General features: G+C 34.1%; 1 protein-coding gene across 5 annotated transcripts in view; it reads left to right on the top strand.

Moving 5' to 3' along the window:
- Positions 1-24,187, top strand: part of Chrdl1 (chordin like 1) — a 114,960-nt gene that overhangs the window by 3,564 nt on the left and 87,209 nt on the right. For all 5 annotated transcript variants that reach the window (XM_005002703.4, XM_063246278.1, XM_063246277.1 and 2 more), the window contains exons 2-4: positions 376-524; positions 16,574-16,686; positions 19,303-19,396. In XM_005002703.4, coding sequence (XP_005002760.1) covers positions 428-524; positions 16,574-16,686; positions 19,303-19,396 — 304 coding nt within the window. In that variant the 5' untranslated portion in view covers positions 376-427. The remainder of the gene's footprint in view (positions 1-375; positions 525-16,573; positions 16,687-19,302; positions 19,397-24,187) is intronic.

The raw sequence follows: 24,187 nt of genomic DNA, 5'->3' as shown, positions 1-24,187 counted from the left end.
TTTACCTTGTTTGCCAAAATAACCTTTTTGTAAATCCAGTCTCTCTTTTCTCCTCCCTTCAAATCTCTTGAGAAAATCAATTCCCTTTTAAAGGGGGATTTCAATTTTTTTTTTATTTTCTTATGACTTGCTTGTAAGAATTTAGCTTTGGTTTTAGATAGGAATGCATGTTCATTCACTTGAATTTTCTCCCACAATCTTTGCAAGACAAGAGCGACAAGTCTTTTTTCTTCTGCAAACAAACAATGCTTGCACTTATGTAAATTCTCCAGCATTTTTTTCCCTACCAAGTTGGAAGCCTAAGCATCAATGATCTCTGAGTTCCAGAGGATTTGTTTTAAGTCTTTTTCTTTTTTCCTGTTTTCTTCTCAACAGTTTGAGTACACTACACCTTGAAGGTTCTGAGTTGCATTTTGCAGTGGTCTCAATGAGGAAAAAGTGGAAAATGGGAGGCATGAAATACATCTTTTCCTTATTGTTTTTCTTTCTTTTCCTCGAAGGAAGCAAAGCAGAACAAGTAAAACGTAAGTGTGTTGAGTTTAAAAAATAACATGTTTTCTTATAATTTCTTTGAAAATATGGTTATAAACTGTAGGGATTATGATTTAGCTCAAATGTGGCCATGATATTATTCTATGACAAGAAAGCGAATGTTACTAGTTTATGCATGAGTTGATAAAAGAAAATATTGAATGGGATCATTTAAATTTGGGTATTTTATTTCTGATTGTCATGTAGATTCTATCTTATAGGACACATGACATGTTGGTTCATTTTTCTTGCTTTGTGCTAACCTGTATACATCTCATTCTAATTTATATAACTCTAGAAATGAACTGGATTTCTTTTTCCTAAATTGACTTTTCAACAATATTTTTTAGCTTAGAAAAGAATAGAAAAATTAAAGCAGTCTCTGCCTATTTCCCTATGCCAAGAGATGAAAAAGGAAGAAACTTTCACATGAATTGGATTCACATGAAAAAATCTTTTGAGGAAATTGAGATTCTAGGGACTGACAACAAATTGGATGCCATTTATTGAAAAGAATGGCCCTGAAAACCCAGGGAATATGTCTAGAAAGTCAGTAATCCCTTGCAACCCCCTCTGAGGTAGATGGCTTGCTTTAAATTTGAAGGAAAATCCACAGCTCTAGTTCCCCATTATGAGTGCATCAAAAAGAGGCACAAAGTGGAATTGGTCCAAGAGGGCCATTCTCTGCTCCACTGAACTTATTCATGAGAAGGAGCTGTGAGAAAACTCTTGGTAGGAGCCACAACAGCAGCATTTGAAGCCCATCATTTAAACATTTCTGTCCTTTATTAGCATAAATTAAATATATCAGAAGAAAGCTTGCTTATAAGAAGGATGATACCAAACCTATTTCTTTTTAAAGTGCATTTCTTTTTCACTATGCTTTCAAAGTAAAATTAGTTTTATTCTTGGAAAAAATACTGCTTTTAATTAGATTTATAAGCATGAATACTGTGTAGTGATGTCTAGTATGATTGGGACAGAAAGCAAAGTTTACTAAGGTATGGTCTCAGTAAGGAAATTTGAGATTGCCTCACCCACCTTGTATTCCTCACACTTCTTCCTTCTCCGAGTGCATCTCAGAGTTCTCCTTTTCCAGACATCTTGCTTGTAAGTGTGTGTGAAATAAAATGGATGCATGCGCATTCATTTTCAGCTCAGGTCACAGTCAGTGGGACTTGAAAATCCCTCCTTTATTAAAGAAACTTGCCTTCTGGCCTATTATTGATTGCCTCATGGATGAAGCTTGTAACTTTCGTTAGACCACCTCTTCTTCTAGGAGGCCTTTCATATTTATGAAGAAGTGACAAATATTGTCCATTAAGCATAGATGCTTGTTGATAAATCAAAGAACTATGTGAGTTAAAAATATGTATGAACCAAAACTAATATTTGTAATGTTTCTTGGTGCTTATGAATTTGTTCCAAGACACTTTAATATTCAGTAGATGTCAAAATGATTGTGTAACTGACAGCCTAAGTTACCATTTTAGAATTAAAATTTCAGCATTGGAGTTGATGATAAATCAAAACTCATGATCGTTTCATGAACACATCCCTGAGCATCACTCTGTTGAATCAGCTTACTGTTTTGGGACCACGGATTTAGCTCAGCGGCATAAGTGCTTGCTTGGCAAGTGAGAAGTTGTGAGTTTGATTCCCGAACAAAAATTTAAAAAAAAGAAAAGAAAAAGAAAAAGAAAAATTTCACTCAAACTGCCTTGAATATGTGCAAGGTCATCTCCACTAACGGGGAAATATCAAAGCATATGTGTGTAACCTTCATACACATACACACAATATGTATCTAAAGAGATATATATTGTAGCTCTAGCAGTGAGATGTTAGAAACAGTAGAAATGTAAATCCGTAAAGATTGGCTATATAAGGGATCTAATCATTACATAGTACCAAATGAACATTAAAAACACTATTGAAATTTTGATAACCCTGGAAAATGCCTATTTTAACTAATTTCTTAATCTTAGAAATTATACAATTTATATATGTTCATTTTATAAAAAGATATGAAAATATCTAAATTTTAAAAGAACATGTAACTCTCAACTCTCTGTTCCACTCTCCAAGGTAACCATTATTAGTAGCTTGCTATGTGTTTTTATAAGTGTTTCTCCGTGTTATAAAACTACACATACATTTCTTTTTTTAATTTCACAAAAATTGGAACTCATACACATTATTCTGTATCTTCTTTTTGCTCAACAATGTCTCTAGGACAATGACAGTGAACTTTTTAGAGTTTTCAGTGATAACAAACCTCTGTGGCATGCATGCCATTGATTTACCACTACTGCTTTAGGATATTTTTCCACATCAGAATGCTATACTATGGCAGTGTCGCATTATTTCTAATGCTTTTGTAGTTTCTGATTGTGTATGTGGCTTATGTAACTAGTCTGTATTTGTAGATATTTAGGTTGTATACAGTTTTTGCCATTACATTTAAGACATTAATGAATATCTTAAGACAGTAATGCAAATATTTGTGAGGAACTGCTAGTCAAATTATGTTTGGTTTTAATCTTGGCAGATACTGACAAGTTACCCCTCAAAAATATATTTATTTTAATTCTCAACATCTATGGATGATGGTCCATATATAATTTCTTTCCCGAAAGTATGATTAACATTTGTATTTTGTATATAGTTTAATATAAATCATATTTAAGTTTTGCTTTCATAGTTTTCTGTTACTGTAGCATCTTTTCAACCCAGTTTTAGCTCACTTGAATTTCTCAAGTGAATTGCCTATTTGATTTTTTGGCTTCTTGTCTTATCTGTATAAAAATATTTATTTATTAATTTTTTATTTTGGATTTGCTAGCTTTTTGTATTTCAAATACTCTCTCAGTCTGAAATTTGCTTTGAACTATGTATATGTTATATTTTTTCATATTAACTTTTAAAATTTTTATGTAGTAAGGTCTTTCATTTCTTGTATGAGTGCTTCATTTCTTACAAAGAACTTTTGTCACTGTAGATTCTCATGTTTTCTTCTGGTGCTGCCATAATTTGAGAGTTTATCCATAGTCATCTATTCCTATCCAAAATTTATAAGGTTATGTGGTATACAATAGGAAACTAATGGTTTGAAAATCTCTGAATGGTAGTTTTATGATTGCTTTTTTCAGTCCTCTTTGTGCTTCTTTTGTCTATTCCAAATTTTCCACCATTGGCAAGTTTTACTTTACAACAGGGGAAAGTAAAAGCATATCTCTGTCCAATTCTCGAGAATGCAAAATGTAGGGGTAAATGAAAAAGAGGGCTATTTTAAAGTTTTTTTTTTTTGAAAAGTGGGAAAACTTCAAGAAATGTGTGAGTGTGGAAGTAATAAATATTTGTGGATCTCTTTACTGCCTGACTTGCTTTTACTCAAGAATATCAGTTTTTTTTTTTAAATCTTTCTAGGATTTATTAGAATATAAAATTCTAAGTCAATGGGGTGTTGTTCGGTAGTCTGCTTGTGTTCCTATTTGGGGCATCAGGCTGGAATGTCATTACGGTGAAAGACGCTCTCAACTGATGTAGAAATCTGAAGATGTCTGGAAAAAGTACTTCATTTGTGGGAAAGCTCTTTTCAGAAAGACGTGAAAGTTTGTGCTGTTACTTGCTGCTAGCTAATTAGCCATAGTTACAGTTGCTCTTATAGGAGGGAAGACTGGCTCAAGGGACAAAACAATACAGATTGTTCATTGCAGTGGATGAATGATCCATTTGTTGCCTATGTAAAAATTTGTTACTGTTGAGCATCAGCATAATTTGAGGATTTATAGGAAAGAATCCTTCTGTAACTTCATTATGCTTTGTTATTAAGCTTGTAATCAAGGAGGTCAGGAAGTTCTTTTGAAATTTACAGCATAATGTTCATGCAAATATGGGCCAAATGGACAGAGAATTTGTGAGGGTGAAGAACTGAGTCATTAAGGCTACTCTGTTATGTGCTTCTGATGAGAGAGCCTGTATCAAATCTGGCAAAGGTTGTGAAGAGAGAAATTGTTCATGTATCTCAAGGAATCCATTCCTGCCTTACAAAATGAGTTAACTGACCTTCAAGTACCCAGATTCTCACTCATTTTTTTCTTGAGAAGAAAAGCTTCCAATATTTGTATTTGGATTAAAGTGGGCCTCTGAAATTCTTAGGAAAGGCAAGCCATCAAAAGCTTGAAGGGAAGGAAGAAGATACTTTTTGAGATGTAAGGCATGCTGCCAGAGAGAGTCACACAGAACCTGTCCATTGTGACAAAAGGAAACATGTACTTTATCCTTCTTTTCTTATTGTTTTTCAATAAAATGAAAACGGAACTTTGTGAACCAGAAGAAGGGATTTAAAAAGAGGTGATGGGGATGGGGATGGGGATGGGAGGGAAAAAAGAGGACTCAACTTATATCATGTACTGATACAAATTCCCTATAATGAATGTAATCATTATGTATACCTAAATTGTTCCAATAAACCTACATAGAATTTGAAAAACAAAAAGAAACATGCAAGAGAGTAGGCCATATATTAGATGTTTTAAGTAAGTGGGTGTAAAATAAAGAATATCTTAAAATTAGACCTTGCTGTTTTTCAAAGTATATCCTTAACACATTTTTAGGGAGGGTGACATGCAAAAACTTTGTCATGGGTGCCTGAAGTTAACCTAGATTCTGTGCCCAGCTCCATGACTGCATTATGCATATTTGGAATGTTATTTACCTATTCTCCATTAGTTTTTGTATCAGCAGAGTGGGAGAAATAATAGCATGGTGTTCATCACCATGGTCATTTGAAGAATAAATGACACTGTACACCAGGTACTGTTGCACAATGGCTGGTCTATGGTTAACTTTTAATGAATGGTACCTATTAGAACAACTGACTCCTAAGCCAAATGATGTTATCTTTTTACTTGTAAGATGAAAACCTGAAACCCAGTAAGGTCAAATGGTCTTTGTGTAAGAACAGAGTGCAAATCCCAGCCAGAGTCAGAAGTAAGATGCAAGTCTCCACATTCTGTTCACTGTACCGGTTTGTCTGTGGCAATTTTTAGAGGCAGCCACTTAATTCATTAAAGAAAATTAAAAATAAGTGACTGATGCTCCACCTTCTTACATTTCTATGACTTCTCTGTAAGATTGGAATGACCTCCATAGTCCAGTGCAAAGAGGACTTTGCTTAAAGCCAAGAGACCTGATTTCTGGTCAGGCATCTCTTACTTGTTGTGTCATATTGGTTGAGACATTAATGTTCTTTGAACTAAAGTTTCTTTACTTGTGAACTGAGAATTCTTGCTTTTACACAGAGAACTAAAGGATAAGATAGGAATGGGGAGGTGAAACAATGAAAACCAAAGCCCTGGGTTTGACTACTTGGAGCAACAACATGTGTTGCTAATTTTGTCACAAAGTCAATGCAATGAAAACTTTATTCATTTAAATGTTATAGCCTGGATCTTTTAAAAAGGTTAGATACAAGATAGAGATAAAAGAGTAGGTGTGAGATAACAAATTTTAATATAAACTGAAATAGAGGCCATCTGAAAAAAGTACAAACAGTAGATGTATTCAACATGTAATTTGGTAGATTATGGCACTTATACTCTAAATTTGGCTTTTATCTCTTGAAAGGAGAAGCTTTGGGTTTGTTTGGAAAATTACAATTTCATCAACAGACTCTTCTTATGTCCTATCTACCACTTAGGTAGCACTGATAATGCGATATTTAAATAAGGTACATTCTGGGTAGTACAAGGAGACCATCAACAACCTGATTTCTTAGAAGTAACTGTCTATTTGTCATTTCATTATTGAACCTACATAAAGGAAAAGAGCAAATATTAAACTATAACTCAACAAAGGTCTTCTTATAAGCAGTCAAGGAATGTGGACCAGAACTTCACTTTTGAGTAAGTTGTAGATTTCTGTCTTAGTTAATTGGAAGACAGATATAGATATATTTAAAAACTGAATGTTTAATATTTCTACTAGCTTGTATTGATAACTTTCAGGTACCCTAGCAATTTTTAAATTAACATGATTTTTTTCTGATTTTAAAGATAGATGCTCATTGTCACACATGCAGAAAATATACAAAAGTGTGGAGAAAATGAAAATCAGCGATGATTTCAACATTGTTGGATAACTATATTTATTTGGTGTGTGTTTGCGTCTGTATCTAAATCTATATATTATATAAGATGATTAATTCCTGAATGAGGGAATAGGCAGTATTTATAGAATGAAAAATTTGATTTCTTACTGTTTTCCTTTTACACTGATTTCCACAGTCGGGAAAGGAAATATGAAAGTCCTAAGTGAATCTGATAGTCTTCAACTCTAGAAATCTCATGCCAGAAAAATAAGGGAAAAAATGTGCCACTACTAAATATTTTCCTTCCTACATTCTACTTTAAGTTTGATAAATGGCAGAAGAAAAATACTTATGCTTTTATTCTTCATTCCTCTAGTAGCTTTTCAAAAGAATAATTAACTAAAATGAAATTGATGTGCTTGGGATGTGCACTCATATAGTGAACAGCACAGGTTCAACTCTCCCTTTCTGTTGATTATATGTGCTATAATAGAATAAATATAAACACTAAGTATGGTACATCTACAGTAATAACTGTCATCAAAACTTGTTCAAGGAGATGTTTACTTGTTTTTGGACTGGTGATGGAATTATTGGACTTCTGACCTAATTTTGGAAGATGAGCAGTAATAATTGGGCAAAATGTTGACGGCATAATGACACATCTTTGTCACTGTTTCCTTTTTGTAATCATTGTTTCTGTTAAGAAAGGCCACTAAAGTAGCAGAGATTTATACTTTTAATTAAATCCACCTCAATCACTGGAAAAATAACTATGATGAGGCAGGTTTGGAGATCCATTTCATCTAGTAGTTGGAATTCCTTAGAGACTAAAGTCTGCCATCACATATTAATTAGAGGTAAATTTTGCATTTTCCAGCTGATAGCTTTTAAAAATTAGCAAAGAATCACTTTACTTTTCTTTCTCATATCTCCTAAAAGTTGGTGAGACCTTATCATTTAGTAGTAAAATCAACTAACTTTGGGTTTCTTGTCCAAGATGATATACTGGGACTGACTTTAGATGTACTAGAATATACTGTAACTCATTAAATTCTCCCCAGGGAGGTGTCAAAAACTTTAAATGTAAAAATGGGCTGAAATTTATCCTAGATCTGAAAATTGATAACTGTCTAGTTATTCATGGAGAAATCAGTATATTTTTTCTAACCACTCCATATTGGACAGCCATGCTAAAACATGTCATAAAGATTATGGTGTTTACTTTTGCTATATGCTTGTAAAAATATCAGTGTCAGTAACTGCAGAAGCATTTTTTAATTGCACCAGTGTTGTTACTGCTCAGCTCCTTGTCAGTGTCTAGTTCCTGAATTTTTCCCCATCAAGAAGTTGTAGATTTCTGTCTGGGGTATAATTGCTCAGTTCCCAGACTACTAAGATAATAAGACTAATGTTACTTGATGCAAGACCATTATGTTTGCATTAAGCTCATGTTTCTATCAAAGTTATTGAGTGAGTAGGATATTTGCATTTTCAATAAGTAGTTTTGTAGACACGTACAGCAATGTGAAATAAATGTCATTTGGGCATCTGAGGAAAGTGATATTCAGTTTAAAAATAATTAAAAAGGACTTTTAGCTGGACTAGTCATGTCTTCCCAATGAGATTACAAAGCGCTTCAGAATATGAGTTCTATTTTATACTTTATGCTTAGTCACTGATCTAGATGCAAAAAAAGATAAAATAAAGTTTCCAGCCATCCCATTTTATGTAATCTGCTTTGATTTTGATTGGACTTCACTATAAAGAACATTGATTCTTGAAAGGTGATCACAGCTGTGTTTTAAAGTTAGAGTATAAGGGTAATTTGAGAAAAGATTAGGTTAAGAATGTGTGGATACTATTTATTTTCAGAGTTCTAAAAAAAGGTGACCTGCACCTTACCAACCGCATAGTGGGAGGGAAAAATTATATAATGATTATAGTCCTGGGACCCAAAGACAGTCTACCTAGGTTTAAATCCCAGTTCTATACCTGTCTCATCATGTCTACTTGGGCAACTTGCCAAACCTCTCTGTACCTCAGATTCTTCATTTATAAAATGGAGCTAATGGGACCAATCTTGCAACATTTCTGTGAAAATTTAGTGAATTCATAAAACAACAAATCCTTGTAACAGAGGCTGAAAGTATCAGTTGTTTTATTTTTATTACTATCATCATTTTCATTTGGCTCTGTATTTTCCAGGGTCTTGTTCTCTCACTGCCTTTTCCACTTACCATCTACCTCTTGACCTTTGAACCAAATTTGGGGCAGGAAAACTCATAAATTCAATTTTCACTTTGCCTAACAATATTCCTTGTAAGCTGAATTTGAGGAAATGGAATCTATTGGCAGAAAATGGTTATTTGGTTTGGTTATCTGTGTTTTTCATGAATACTGCTAAGCTCAGGCACATTAAAGTGATTTATTTAAGGGCATCAGTAAAATAGTTCGTCTTAAGGACATTTCAGAGAAGAGAAAGCAACTTACTTCAAAGTGATAAAGCATACTGTGTTTTCAGAGACAGACTTTCCTGTAAGTTAGTCTTTAACAATTTCAATGTTAATTTTAAGAATGTTTAATTCACTTAAAAGGCACACTTTGATAGTTTATTTTATTTTAGTGATTGCTTAGTCTTTCAGAGATTTTTTATCTTGTATTATCCCATTTATTTATATATCAAGTAAGGAAGGGATAAGGAGATGATTATTTTACCATACAGATCACACAGCTGATGGCAAACTTGCCTCCAGTTTCCTCTTTTATGCAGGAACATCTAATGTCAACCTCTGATTGTGCTAATCCAAGCAGTGAAATTAATCTATAATCAAATTATAATATGCGGATACTACTTTACTTTGTATTGTGAATGTTATTACATAACTACATAACTTCTAGCTTACCTCTATTTAGGGATTGATGGCCCTGCTCCCATATGACTATTTTTGCTAGCTTAACAATGTTGTTTGAAAGGTCTACCTTCATGAATTGGCTTCAAAGTGCGCTAAAATTCTTTGTGAAATGTTGAAATAAGTTATATATGTGAAAGGCAAATCACTTAAGTGTTCATCAGTGAGAATATTTATTAACAGAAACAGTATGCCTCTTATTGACATGTAGAAGGTAGAGAAAATTGTGTCTTTAGACATTAGTGCTGGAAATTCACAGTCATCTCTCATAAGTCATAGATGTTGAGTTTGTTAAATATTTAAAGTACTTCTTACTATATCCTTGAATATTGCGGAGCAGAAGCCTACTTTGTGTCCTTGAAAGAAGTTTGTATTGCTGTGACTTGGCCGAAGAACACACAAGTTCTGCCTTAAAAAGTTTTTTTTTGTTGTTGTTGTTGTTTTGTTTTTTTCTTTACATTAATAAATGATTTTGATCACCTATTCCTAGGTCATAAGTACAGCTTATTTAATCTCACTGACAAAAAAGAAGAAAAATTGATTCTGTGTTTCTCCATGAAATTGTCAGCTGCAGACAAAATATTCATGGTTGGGCATTTTCATTCACACTAATGGTGAAGTAGATTAGTGCAACTTTTCTGGAGTCACTTGGGCAGGGTAGACCAAACTTTGAAAGTACTCAAATGGCCCAAGAAATCTGCTTCTCAGATTTTTTATTAAGAAAACAACCAGTGTTGCACACAAAGGATTATATACAAGGATGTTTGTTATGGAGTTTTTTATTTTTTTTATTTTTTTAATTTTTTAATTTTTTTTTTTTTTTTTTTTTTTTTGTCTTTTTCGTTTTTATCGGTACCGGGGACCGAACTCAAGACTGCCTGCTTGCAAGGCAGGTGCTTATGCCGCTGAGCTAAATCCCCAGCCCCTATGGAGTTTTTTAATAGTAAGAAGTAGAAAAAATATAACACAGTAGCCCAAATAGGGGATTGGTTAATACATTATGGTTCAGTGTGATAATGTTCTAGAAAAGACACACTATGACAACAGTGAAATAATTACTGGTTGGCAGGGAGTAGGAGAGGGAGAAGTGAATAGGCAATGCACAATGGATTTTTAGAGTAGTGAAATTATATGATACTGTAACGGTGGGCTTGTCATTGCTCATTTGTCAAAACCCATAGAATGTATGAAATAAGAGTAAGTCCTAATGTAAAACATAGTCTTGAAGTGATAATTATGTGCCAATATAAATTCATCAGTGAAACGAATGTACCACTTCCAGTAGAGGATATTGGTAATCACGGACATTATGCATGTGTGGTGGCAGAGGATAGATGGAAAAACTCTGTAGCATCTCTTCTTTTTTTTAAATTTGTAACTGCTCTTAAAAAGTAAAATTTTGATTTTGAAAGATGGAGAGATAATATAATCATATATGATAAATAATCATAGAATTCCCATCCCTACAATTTATAATTGCATCAGTAAGACTTCTCTGTATTATAATAAGTGATTATAGCTGGAAGATTATAGGCTTCAAATAGTTTAAAGGGAAATCTCTAAGGCATCCTAACAACTAAAGAAAAGGAAAACATGAGCGCAGAAGAATACATTTTGGTCACTTATGTCATAGCTACCCCAACCAGTAAATAGAACTTACTCCAAGCTGTACTAATATAAAGCCTCATGCTGAAGGTCTGTTGCCTCAGTTTCTTTTACCCAATATGGCATACATGACTTTCAACCAAAAATTACGAAGTATGTTAAAAGTTAAGTCTGAAGAAAGAAATGAAATATCAATACCAAATTCATATATTTGAAATTATTCAACCAGAAATATAAAATAGCTGTGATAAATACAACAATTCTAGTGACAATATACAAGAATATGTGAATAATATGTAATAATATGTATGGAGACATGGAAACTCTAAAGAAGAATTTAAAAAGGAGCATGAGAAATCAAAAACACATTTAAACAGTGCCTTCTGTGGGCTAGTTACTAGATTGGATAGTGGACATAAAGTATAAGTGCATTAAAGATACATGTATAGAGACTTCCCATATTAAATAAAAAATGAATGAGAAGTAACAGAATATCCAAAAGCTGTAGAAGAATAAGAAAACATTGACATGTAAAAGGACTATCAGTACGCAAAGGAAAGAAGAAAAAAAAATATGAAGTGATAATGGCAGAGTTTTCCAGCCTTAGTGATGGACACTAAAGCACAGATTCAGGAAACTCAAATGATGCCAAGCTGAATTTATATGAAAAACAAAACAAAACACACACACACACACACACACACACACAACAAACACCTGAAACTTGTCATATGATGCAGAAAATAAAAGCAAAGACAGAAACTTTAAAGAAGCAGAGAAAATAATACTCCCTATAGAGGAAAAGGATGATAATTATATGAGACTTTTCTTCAGAGCCTGCTTGAGAAGGGAGAGGATGGGATGAAATACTTTTTATTACTAGAATATCTTGGGAATTTTTCTTTGAAAATTGAATAAGGAATAAAATTTCTAAGAAAATAAAAAAGTGAAGAAATATGTCACCAGAACCTACTTTGTAGAAATGTTAACATAAATTATTTAGAAAGATGAAAATAACACATATTAAAAACATGGACCTATATAAAAAGTTGGAGCATTAGAGAAGTCATAAAAGGAGGTAAAATAAAGTTTTTTTCTTATTTCATTGTTATAATGGGCAATGATTTGTTCAAAATAATAATAAAAATACTTTATTTGGTGATTTTAGGTTATGGGGAAGTAAAATGAATAACAGCAATGTCACAAGGAATGGAAGGGTAGAAGTGGGAATATTCTGTTAGAAGGTTGGGTTTCATTTACAGTATTTTTTGTGGGATATCCTAATAAATATCCATATCTGCAACTCTTTAATTCCAAATCACACGAATATTCTCCTATGAATTCTGAAAGTTTTAAGATATTGCATTTTGAATTAAAATATATGATCCATCCTAAATTCATATTTTGAATGTGGTATAAAATATAGAGTAAGGTTCATTTTGTTTTATGTTCTACATATGGCTCTTTAAATATGTTACCAACATTTATTGAAAATGCCATCACTTTTTCAATTGAATTACATTTGCACCTGTATTTAAGTCTATATGTATATTCTGTAACCTTTTATGAAAACTACAGTGTCTTGAAAAATGTAGCTGTATATTAACATCTGTTTCGAAATTGTTTTCACTACCCTAATACTTCCTTCACTTATCCATATAGATTTCTATTAGATTACCAAGTTTATGGAATATTTTGTTAATATTTGGAGATTTGTTAATATTTGAATGACATAAACTCTATAACTCACTTTGGAAAAAATTGACAATTTAATAACAATGTCTCTTCCAATATACAAATAAGGTACAGTTCTCTAATGTTTCGTTGAATTTTGTTTACCTGGGTTTCGTAATTTTATTTCTCTTTCTCCTTTATTTTTCTCTTTCTTTCTTTCTCTCCCTTTCTTTTTCTCCCTTCCTTTCCTTTCCTTTCCTTTCCTTCCCTTCCCTTCCCTTCCCTTCCCTTTTTCCTTTCCTTTCCTTACCTTTCCTTTCCTTTCCTTTCCTTTCCTTTCCCACCCTTCCTCCCTTCCTCCCTCTTTCTTCCTTCCTTTCTTCCTTCCTTCTCTCTCTCTCTCTCTCTCTCTCTCTCTCTCTCTCTCTCTCTCTCTCTCTCTCTCTCTCTGTCTTTCTCTTTTCTTTCTCTTTCTTTGAACCAGAAATCAAACTCACCATCTCACTCTTGCTAGGGAGGTGCCATGCTACTGAACTATGTCTCCAGCCCTGGGTTTTCTAAATCTCTGAGTGCAGATGTTGGATATATTTCGTTAGACTTATACCTCAAGATTTTTGTGTTTTGGGAAGCCTGTTGTAAATATTGCACTATCAAAATTCAATTTCTAATTTTTATAGAATTTATAAATATGATGAATTTTTGTATATTGGGCTTACATCCTGCAATGCTGCTGAATTCTCTTACCATCCATAATAACAACTTTTTAATAAATTTTTTGGAGTTGTCAATGTAGAAATTTGCTATAAAAGGATTATCAGCAAATAGTTTTATTTCACATCTAGTATATAGTCTGTGTCTGTCTTTTTGTGTCTCTGTCACTGTCTCCATCTCCTTTCATCTGACCCTCCCTCCCTTTATCCCCTCCTCCCTCCCATCTCTCTTCAGGAGTGGCAATACAGACATTCCAGGGTAATTCCTAGTCTTAGGGAGAAAAAATTCTGTCCTTTGCAGTTATGTATCATGTTACCTATAAGTTTTTTTGTAGAAGGAGGAATTTCTCTTCCCAGTTTCTTTCATGAATGGACACGAAATCTTTCAAGTGCTTTTTTTTCAAAGATGATGTATTATTATTCAGTTTTTTGATATGGTAAATTATATTGATTGAATTTTGAATCTTAAACTAACTTTGAATTTCCAAGATAATGCCCACATGCTCATAAAGTTTTATCCTTTGTATGACTTGTCATATTTAATTTGCTAAAATTTTGTTGGAAACTTTTGTATCTGTCTATAAAGTATATTGGTCTGCACTTTTTTGTAATATCTTTGTCTGATTTTGGTATAAATATGGTGCTTTTGTCAAAGACTCAGTTGGGAAATGTTCCTTCCATCCTTTTTCTGAAAGTGTTTGGGAGAATTTTTAACAGAATTCACCAACAAACCCATCTGAGCACTGAAATTCTCTCTGTGAGACAATTTTCAGCTAACAATTCAAGTGATTGAAAAGATATACAACCATCAGGCTATCTCTCTTTTTTAGGCACTTTTGGTAAAAACTTGTGACTTTTAGGGAACCACTCCATCTCATCTAAATTGTTAAACTATTATAACATTATTCATAATAAAGCAATTTTTACCCTTGTAAAGTCTGTAAGCATTAAAAGAAAGTCTTCTCTTTTATCTCTAATGTTGGGAATTTTCATCTTCTCTTTTCAAAAATCCTTGTTAGTCTTGCTTAGGTTTTCTGACCTCCCTCAAAGTAAGCAGACTTTAATCTCATTCATTTTATCTATTGATATTCTGTTTTTGGTCTCATTGATTTCTTTTATTCTTCTTTCCTTTTTGCCTTACTTTTTCTAGTTCTAGCTCTAGTTTCAAATGAAAGTTTTCTCAATTTTTAACATTTGAACACTGGGAATTTCTTTGGATTAGCTGAATCCCATGAATTTGTTGTACTGTTTACTTTTTTACTTACTGCATTATATTTTTAAAATTTCTATTTGTTTGTTCTTCAACTCACGAACCATTTATATGTTATCATCATGCTAAAAGTGGTTACCTTCTCACACTGCAATTATGTGTACTGTTTCTTTCTTCTTTGTGCTTATATGATTTTACTGTTATTCGTTATACTTGTGTAATTTTCTAATTATCTATGTTAAGCATGCAACATTTTCTAATTAGTAACTAATATAGACTAACACTATATTGCATATTATATTTTAAAAGAATTCCACTTAGTCCTCCAACATTCATTGAAAATCATAATCCATATTTCATAATTGTTGCAAACTGAAATTAATAGTCTGAGTTTCTCAGTATACAGCTGTACCTAGTAAGGATTCAAATGCAGATTTTCTAAAAGCTTATTTTTCTAAACAAGTTAGAAACAAAGACTTGACAACTAAATTTGAATTCATCTTGTAGAAAGTGAGAATCATAGACTGTTTTTAAAGCAGTAAGTGATGCAATGTATTTATTTCAATGCAGTTTAAATTGATTACTAGTGATGTTAAATGTCTTTTCGCATTCATTTCTTGTTTCATTTAATTCTTCTGTGAATTGCTTGTTCATGTTCTTAGATAACTTTACTATTATATTTGTTGAGTTTTTGCTTATTGACTTGAATGATTATAGCAGTTTCAATAACAATGCCTGGTTTATTAGTTGAAAATATATTCTCTTAGTTTCATGCTTTTCTTTTTTATTTTGATTTCAATGATCAGAGAAATTTATACAGGAATGAGAAAAAGTAATGTATTTGATATGAGAAGATTATGGTTTATTTTGACCTTGTAGGATGGGAAGCAGGAGGTAGAAGATAATAGGGTTAGAAGATAAATCACTTGATTTGTAAATTCAATGTATTAGTCATCATTTGCTTATATTTATTAGATATAGTGTGCTAGGGCATATAACGGATATACAGAAAAGAAAAGAAAATCTTGCCTACTTTTGAGGAACCTGACTGAGAAGACATGTAAAGTGAGACAAGTAGTATGATATGTGCTCAACTGTAGCATGGAACAAAATGAGCTGTTGGTTCCTGAAGTTTCTGTTTTAAGAAAGAGAAATGTGTGGTTTGAGTTATTTTGGAGTTGTCCAAGGGAGCAAAAATTTGTAAATTGAATAGGAGCAGGGACTGTGGGTAGAAATTTTTGTTCACTTTATGTTTAGTAATTAGCATAGTGCTTGATCAACTGGAAGTTCTCAAATATTTGTTCACTGATTGAAAGATGTTAAAATGTGCAGGCAAAGCCATTTATAGAGTCATAAAACAATTTCTGTAATCCATTGCTTCTATGACAGCGCTAAGCAGCTCTGAAAATGTTGTAATACATCCACATTTTTAGCATTAGTTTTCATTTCCAAAGTAAAGGAGCACAATCTTTAAAGAAAACATTCATTATATGCTCCCATATCTTACTGTTGTAACAGAGCAGTAAAGATTTGCTCTTAACCATCAGACAAACCTAGATTTGATTCCTTTCTCAAATAATTGTGGTTATGTGACTTGCTTTCCTTCCTCTATGGAATAAGTCAATAGTAGTACCTATCGTATGGGTCTTTGTAAGGATCCAGGAAGCAGAGCATGCAAAACACCAAGCCAGTAGTAAGAATTCTGTAAACACTCTTTATCCCCTTTCCCTTCGCGTATATATACTAAACTGGGTGGAATCTGTGAGTGCCTTTGGATTTTTGTGACTTGGTCCATATTTCTAACTGACTTATTTACTCTCCATTTACTTCCTCACAGATTCAGAGACATATTGTATGTTTCAAGACAAGAAGTACAGAGTGGGTGAGAGATGGCATCCTTACCTGGAACCCTATGGGTTGGTTTACTGTGTGAACTGCATCTGCTCAGAGGTACAGTCCCTCATGACATGCATTATCCCAGTTTGTTCCTCAGTGGGGAAAGAGACTTTCAATGCCTAGATACCCAGAGAACATGGGTAAAAAAGCCTAAAGGAAATTAAGAAACAGGTTGTAAGGAAAAAAAAATAACATCTGCTGTCTTTTTTCCTCTATTTTTTTCGCTCAAGTTTTACGGGTTCTCTGGGTATTTACTATGCACTGATACCTGCATTATTTTAGGTTATTCACATAGGACATGAAAGGAGAAGGCAAAAGAGCTCAATTTTTGGAAGAAGCTCGATGTAATGCTTAGATTATAGGACATGATAGTTTTCTGAAATCATTTCTAAGCTTGTCCTTTAGAGAGATTAGGTCTTATCATAAACTGGTTCATTGGAACAGTGTATTTTGTGTTGTCTCAGTCAATAACTTTAATTAAGATTTGGGTTAAGAAAACTTGCCCCATACTTTGTAAGAATTCGAGTTTTCTTAGCTTTGCCTCGGCTTTTGTCCAGTAGCTCACAGAACAGCTTAAATGCTATCTTTGCAATAGACAAATAGGTAGTGCTAGCTTCTTTCCGTGGCTTTGACCAAGACCACAGCTCTGATCCTTTTCAATAAGCTTCTGCTATCATATTAGGTCAAGGACACTCAACTTTTGCACTATTGACCTTTGAGGATTGATAATTCTTCTTGGGATGGGGGCTGTCCTATGCATTGTAGGGTATTTAGCAGCATCTCTGTCTTCTTCCACTAGGTGACAGTGGCACCAATCACAGTTGATACAGCCAAAAATATTACCATATGTAGCAAAGTTTCCTCAGGTTCATAATCATCACTGTAAAATGCACCACAAAGAACCGCTGCATAAGCCAATTGCGAAAGGAAGCCTTTTACTAAGCCTTGACAGTTGAGAATTCTGAATATTTAAAAGGAATTTCTTAGACTAACTCTTAACTGTGTCCTTGTGTAAGGACTGCAACTCTTCCCTCTTTCCCGCCTGCCAACCAGGACTAGTCACAAGCTTGACCCTTTTGCCATTTGAGTAGAATTTTGGACTTTCACAAATATGAGCATGTGGAAATGTAACTTTCAGGTAATGTTGGGAGGTATTAAGTGTCTACAAGTTTCTAAAATTAAGACAGAACAAGTTTCTGACCTTGGCTCTGTGATGTATGAGCCATGTTATGCAAAACAGGTTACCTAACCTCTCTTGGATGCCTTCAGCTTCCTGTCTTTAAAATAAGATAATGGTATTACTATTTCATTAGGTTGTGGTAAGAGTTGAATTCACTAATCCATTGAAATCACTTAAAACAGTGTTTGGCCATGGTAAATTTTCAAGATTTGTTAGTTACTATTATCATCTCTGTCATCATGATTATCATTGCTGTTTTCATTATTATTAATAGTCTTTTAACTCTAGAACGCTATTTAGTATACAACATTAGGGATTCAGTTAAAACTCAACCTGGAGGTGTGGTTTTTGATGTGCTTCAGTGATCTCTCCTCCACATGATAATACTTGGTTCTGAAGAGTGTGAAATACAAAGATTTTCTCTGCAGCATTCCAAAAATTTATTTTAGAAAGCATACAAAAAAAAGAAAAAAAAAAAAAAAAAGGAATCTGGTTAAGTGACTCTGATTTGGATAAAAGAGAACTGCCCCTTTAAGTGGTGAAGGCATGTATTAAATAGAGCATCTAGGGACTGATTAACTTCCTGGTATGGCATGATTTTGTCAGATTCTTGACCCAACACATTGGAGATGGACAGTTCACCCTTGGGGCTGAGGCTTTGATGTGTGTGAGGCAGTGAAAATATAAATATGATCCTAATGACAACAACTCACACCCTAGGCATCTTTCCTTTCTCCATCCTCTTCACCACCCTCTCCCCCCACAATGGCCTGACAAGTACAAGTAGCTCTTGCCTCTAATGAATTATGAATGGGAAAATATAAATATAAAACATACATTAAAAGTCTTCCATTGTTCTGACAATTGCTGAGAGCTGTCAGAGCTAGGAATCATGTTATTTTAAATCAGGCAGAGACTCAATTGCCCCACCCAGGCGTACTAACTAATCAGCTCAATTCCCAACTCTAACTTGTTTTCAGAAAAACGTTGGCTGAAAAGGGAAATGAAGAGAGGAACCAGTCTACTGGGCCACGGTAGAGTTTATAGACTCCAGGATCCCTGTGCTACAGAGAAATCTTTACCCAGTTTTGGGAGGCAGTTCAGGGGCCCCATTATCGTTTTCCTTCCATGGCACTGGGAAGGTGATTATGAAATCAGAGCAGGCTCCTGGAAATGACATGCCACTAGAACTGGGAAAGGGTAGAAATGTCACAGGGCCAGGCCAGAAGAAGCCTCCCACAGTTAAATGGGAGGCTTTAAAACTGGAGGAACAGTGATCTTGGCCTTAGAAAAATTTGCCAGTAAGCCATCAAGGAACTGAGCAGAGGTGCTAATGTGAAAAAAGGAAAGAAAATGCTAATTGTATTTAACTTCTAAGGAATGCATTATTCTCTGTCTGGATGAGTTCCCACATGACTCTTTCTCAAAATGGCATGATCCCAGTGACTTTTGAAAGACATTTTTTTTTCTTGGTGCTTTCTCTCTTTTAGAATGGGAATGTTCTTTGCAGCCGAGTCAGATGTCCAAATCTTCATTGCCTCTCTCCTGTGCATGTTCCTCATCTGTGCTGCCCTCGCTGCCCAGGTAAACCAGTTTGTGGGTTTTTTTTTTCCCCTAGTGGTTTCTTCTGTCTCCCCTTTCACCCAACCCAACTCATCTCCCTCACTTCCCCAGAGTGGAAACTTCCAGACAGGAGTAATGATAGTATTCTTTTAGGCATCTCAAACTGGCCTCTAACCGCCAGGCTCTAATAACTTACTGGGTAACTGGTAAGAAATTTTCATTGGACTTCTAATCATTTGAAGGAACATATTAATTGAGACAAGGGAATCACACAGATAAACTTTTTTTGCCATAAACAGCCTCTTCCTGCCATGGACGATGGGCACCAGGGGAACTGTAGCACTGTGACATGTTTGCTATGCAATTAGTGCTAGAATTGCATCCAAGCATAGCTTCAGAATGATGACAGATTATTCATAAATCAAAGGAGCTGAGCAAGTGAGGTTTATGACAGTATAAAGCTGTGTGCCTGCTGAATAGTCCCCTTCTGCAGGATGAATAGTTACTATGTACACATTGTTGAAGAGCAACTCTGAGGGGAGCCAGGCAGAGACTTTTTCACAGGAGTACTAGATATACATTCACAATTTGTAGTTAGAGTATTTTTCTGAGGCAGAGACTCACTCAGTGATAACTTTGTATGGTTCTTACTATAGTTTAGCTCCCACAGCAGAGGCATAAGACTTGAAATCATTCAGAAAATACCTGTGGGCTCAAAGGCAGTCCTAGGAAAGCTATGTGGATAGTCTTGGGATCTGCCAAGTAAAAGCCTTGTCATCTTGGAAGTCAATTCTATTTACCACAGAGACAAAAATTCTTCAATTATGGTACAAAGTGGGCTTTAGGAAATCAACCCTCTGAAACTGATGTGACATAACTCTGTACAGATGTAAATTTTCCAGTGGATCCATACCTTTATTGCTACTACTTATTTGGTATTCCTGTTGACATTCCTTTATAAAATATACTTTAGTACATTAGTATATACACACCAATTAATAGAGGCTATTATCTACCAGATAGCAAAAAGATGATACTATGTCATGGTTTTATCATTCTTGGTACTGATGATGATACAGTAGATTACAATATATATTTTAAGATGTGAAAAATTGTCTTGGTATATGACCAAACTAAGTTGTTTTAAGAAATAAAGTTCTAAATGAGGTTTATCATTTTTCTATGTGTTTACTTGTTTTATTTAAACTGAATTCCAAGGATTTGGTATAATGAAGGACTCTGGTAAACAGGAGCAATATTTCTGAAAAATGGCTGCTCTACAGAGCTTTCCTTTTTAACTTTCCAGATAGCTTCTCAAATAGATTTATAAAAGCATTCTTTTGAATATGTCTTCAAAAGTGGTCTGATTTTGTAGGAACTTATCTATAGCACTATGTAGAGATTGTTTTTCCTTAGGAAGGAGACTGAGGCATGATGCTGACACACAGAACAGGGCAAGAGAGCATAGAATGGATATGGCTGTCACCTACTCCAGCTGCCTAGAAAGCAACTGGTAGGTAGCAGGTTTTAAGGAAAGGAGAAATTATAAGTTAGCAATTATTTTAAGACAAAATGAAACTGTTAAAATAATTGAGGTCATAAGGCTTGGAAAACAGAAAATAGGAAGGAATAAAATACTTTGAATGGAGTATAGATATAAGCTTTTCTTTCTTTGTTCTCTTTGTGAGTTCATTTTTATTATGGTTAATCATACAAGTTCTTTCTATGAATAATGGTACTAAAGTTCTCATCCTTATAAGTAAAAAGGTCTTATTTTGTTTTTATTTTTGAAAGATAATGTAGTCGGACATAAAATTATAAGTGCAAGCTGATTTGTCATCAACACTTTGAAAATATTACTAACTGGTTTATTGACTTTTCTTTTTAGATAGTAACTCCTTCAATTATGTTTCTCTTATAGGTCCTTTTGTTTTCCTTACATCTTTACATACAAAGTAATATATATGGATGTGTGATTTGTGTCTTTAGCTTCCTTAGCATATGTTTTTTTTTCAACCAAAACACTTCAATTTCTCTTCAATTACAGTCATTATTCTTCTCATTTTCAAAGTTGTCTTTGATACAGGCTCCATTTCATGTACCTCTTTGTTTTTTAATGTCTTCTTTACTTTAAGCATCTTTATATACTCTCCAAATTGCAAATTATTTTCATATTTAGGCCATCTGTTGCATTGTTTGTTTCTCTTATCTTAACTATATGGTCATTCACATTGTGAAACCATCACAGGTTACAATTTTGTAACCCTCTTTCATTATTTCTTGGGATTTTAGTCTCTTTGTGTTTCCTTAAAGTACGGTATTTGAAATTTATTTAATGTGCATTTCAGATTTTTCAATTATTATATTTTTAGAGCTAAATTCTGACCTTTTTGGGGGGCTGTATGACAGATTCTTTTAGTACTGATTTTTTTGGGGGTCTTTTTTGTTTTTATCGGTACCAGGGATCGAACTCATGACTGCTTGCTGGCAAGGCAGGCGCTTATGCCACTGAGCTAAATCCCCAGCCCCCAGTACTGATTTTTTATTTGTAGTTTTTATTTTATATATTCATTACCCATAGAGATTATTCATTCATGAGCCCTTTCTTTCTTACGTAATTGTTGCTTCAGACTTCTTGGCTTACTTAACTCTAAAGGAGGTCATGTATTTGTGTCTCATCTTGAGTACTTACGTCTGAGTGATCTGTCTTTATCTCTGTTTCCTTGTGCAGTGTTAGGTCTCTGTACCTACACTACAATCATGTACCTTGGACATTTTAGGGAACTATTTCAGGTAAGCAGAACTATGTCAGCTCCTTTTTATATCTGATTCTGGTTCCCAGATACATTAGTCAGCTTTCTCTTGCTCTGCTAAAATGCCTAAGAAAATCAAAGTAAAGAAGGAAAAGTTTACTTGGGCTCGATGTTTCAGAAGCTTCTTTCAGGGCATCCTCCCAGTGACTTCACTTCCTTCCACTAGCCCTTACCTTCTAAAGTTTCTGCCACCTCTCAATAGAATTACAGGCTAGCAGCCAAACCTTCAACACAAGATGCATTTGGGGGGTATTCCAGATTCGAACTATCATCACAGCAGCTTCACACAGGAAACAACTTACAGTCTGTAGTTCCTCCTTAGCTGTCCAGCACCAAATATTTGAATCTAGTTCCAGCTACCATTGTAGCATACAGCTTTCGCCCGTATATTCCTGTGCTGTTCTCATGTGTTTTATTCCACGAAGGATTTGTCCTGCTTTTATGAATTTTGGTTTTCAAGTTTTCAATTTTTTTTTTTATTTTACATGTTAATTGCTCTCCTCTGTTTGGAAAAGAACAGATAGATTTTTTTCATATCTCCGCTTTGCCATGTTAAACCAGAATGCAACCAACTAGTCTTTCTTTTTACTGAAGATAAAACAAGAACAAATAGATTTAAACCATAACAGAGAAGAATGAAATTTTATTCAAGGAAGAACTTTGGGGAACATTTGTTGCTAAATCCTACAATAAATGACTAAGGAATGTTTCAGTTTCTTAACTATTTCTAGAAATAAAATTTACCTACCTATCCAAGAAAGAGTTGGCACAGTCTCACTTTGAGACAGGGCAATCGTTGTGATGTTGTGATGACTCCTCTGTATTCCTTCCACCCCAGTAATTAATTATGAAGAAATTCATGCATTCAGAGCCACAGGAATGTTTTGTCAAAGGAAGGAGCTTTGGTTTTGTGTCTTAATCCAATAGAATGCATTGTGATGAAAATGTCCTCTTTTAAAAGTAAAATATTCAATGCCAAGATAATGAGCAAACTCTGTATCAAAAAGAGAAGACAAATAAGCAGTAGATTTCAAGTGATGGTTTTATATTTTCTTTTATAGCAGTATGGGGGGCAATCACCTAAGTAGTTATAAGGTCTTCTCTCACTGAAAAAGTCAGAGAGGCCATCTCTTCCCTTCTGTTTCTCTGTTTCCTAGGATCTTACTTCTGAAACTGCTTGTCCTTGAATTTTGCAGTGATCCACATGTATTTCATGTTGTGTCCTGCTAAATGGTGGAAATCAGAGTATGCCAATTACTTTTATAGAATTACCACAAAGAAATGTATACTGATTACCATTTACAGCAAGTGAATGTTTTTTAAGCAGTGTTGTCAGAGTTTTCACGGCAAAGGCCAAGACTTGGTCACAGACCACAAGGCTCTATTGGGCCCAAAGAAGTTGGTGCTCCATGGAATCTTAAACATTACTAATAGTTGTGAAAGCTGCACAGTAATTATGACAGTCACTAAATCCTCTAGTCATAAAGTAGGATTTCATGTGATCCTTGTAATTAGAAATTTATAACAATGAAATTCTCTATCTTCCCTTTTGGGAGGATGGAGTGATAAAGGGAGGGGAGCAAGATAATACATAAATAAATAAATTAGTAAATAAATGACTTTTATACTGACCTGGTGCCTAAAAGCCTAAATCATGATATTATCTAAGAGGTTGTTTTTATTGTCAGTCCACTGAGAATTTGCTTTTTTTTTTTTTTTTTTTTTTATTTGAGGTACAGGGATCAAACTCATGACCTTGTGCTTGCCAGGCAGGCGCTTATGCCACTGAGCTAAATCCCCAGCCCTGAGAATTTGCTTTTCAGAATTAGTAAATTTGGGCTCCCTCGGAGACATTCCAGCATTCCAGGGTTATTAAAGTGTTCTTATAAAATTGCCAAAATAACTGATTTGATTTGGTTACCAAAGACCTAATCCATAGTGTTCCTTTCAGCTAGGTGTGAAACAATTTGGCTCTACATATTTTTAAGAGGGAGAGTAA

Source organism: Cavia porcellus, unplaced genomic scaffold (genome assembly GCF_034190915.1).
Source record: "Cavia porcellus strain 051 isolate PalLab524CR breed Dunkin Hartley unplaced genomic scaffold, mCavPor4.1 scaffold_3, whole genome shotgun sequence".
In the NCBI taxonomy this organism is placed as follows: domain Eukaryota; kingdom Metazoa; phylum Chordata; class Mammalia; order Rodentia; family Caviidae; genus Cavia; species Cavia porcellus.
Note: the sequence above shows the minus strand (reverse complement) of the source record. Positions and strands in the feature narration are given on the sequence as shown.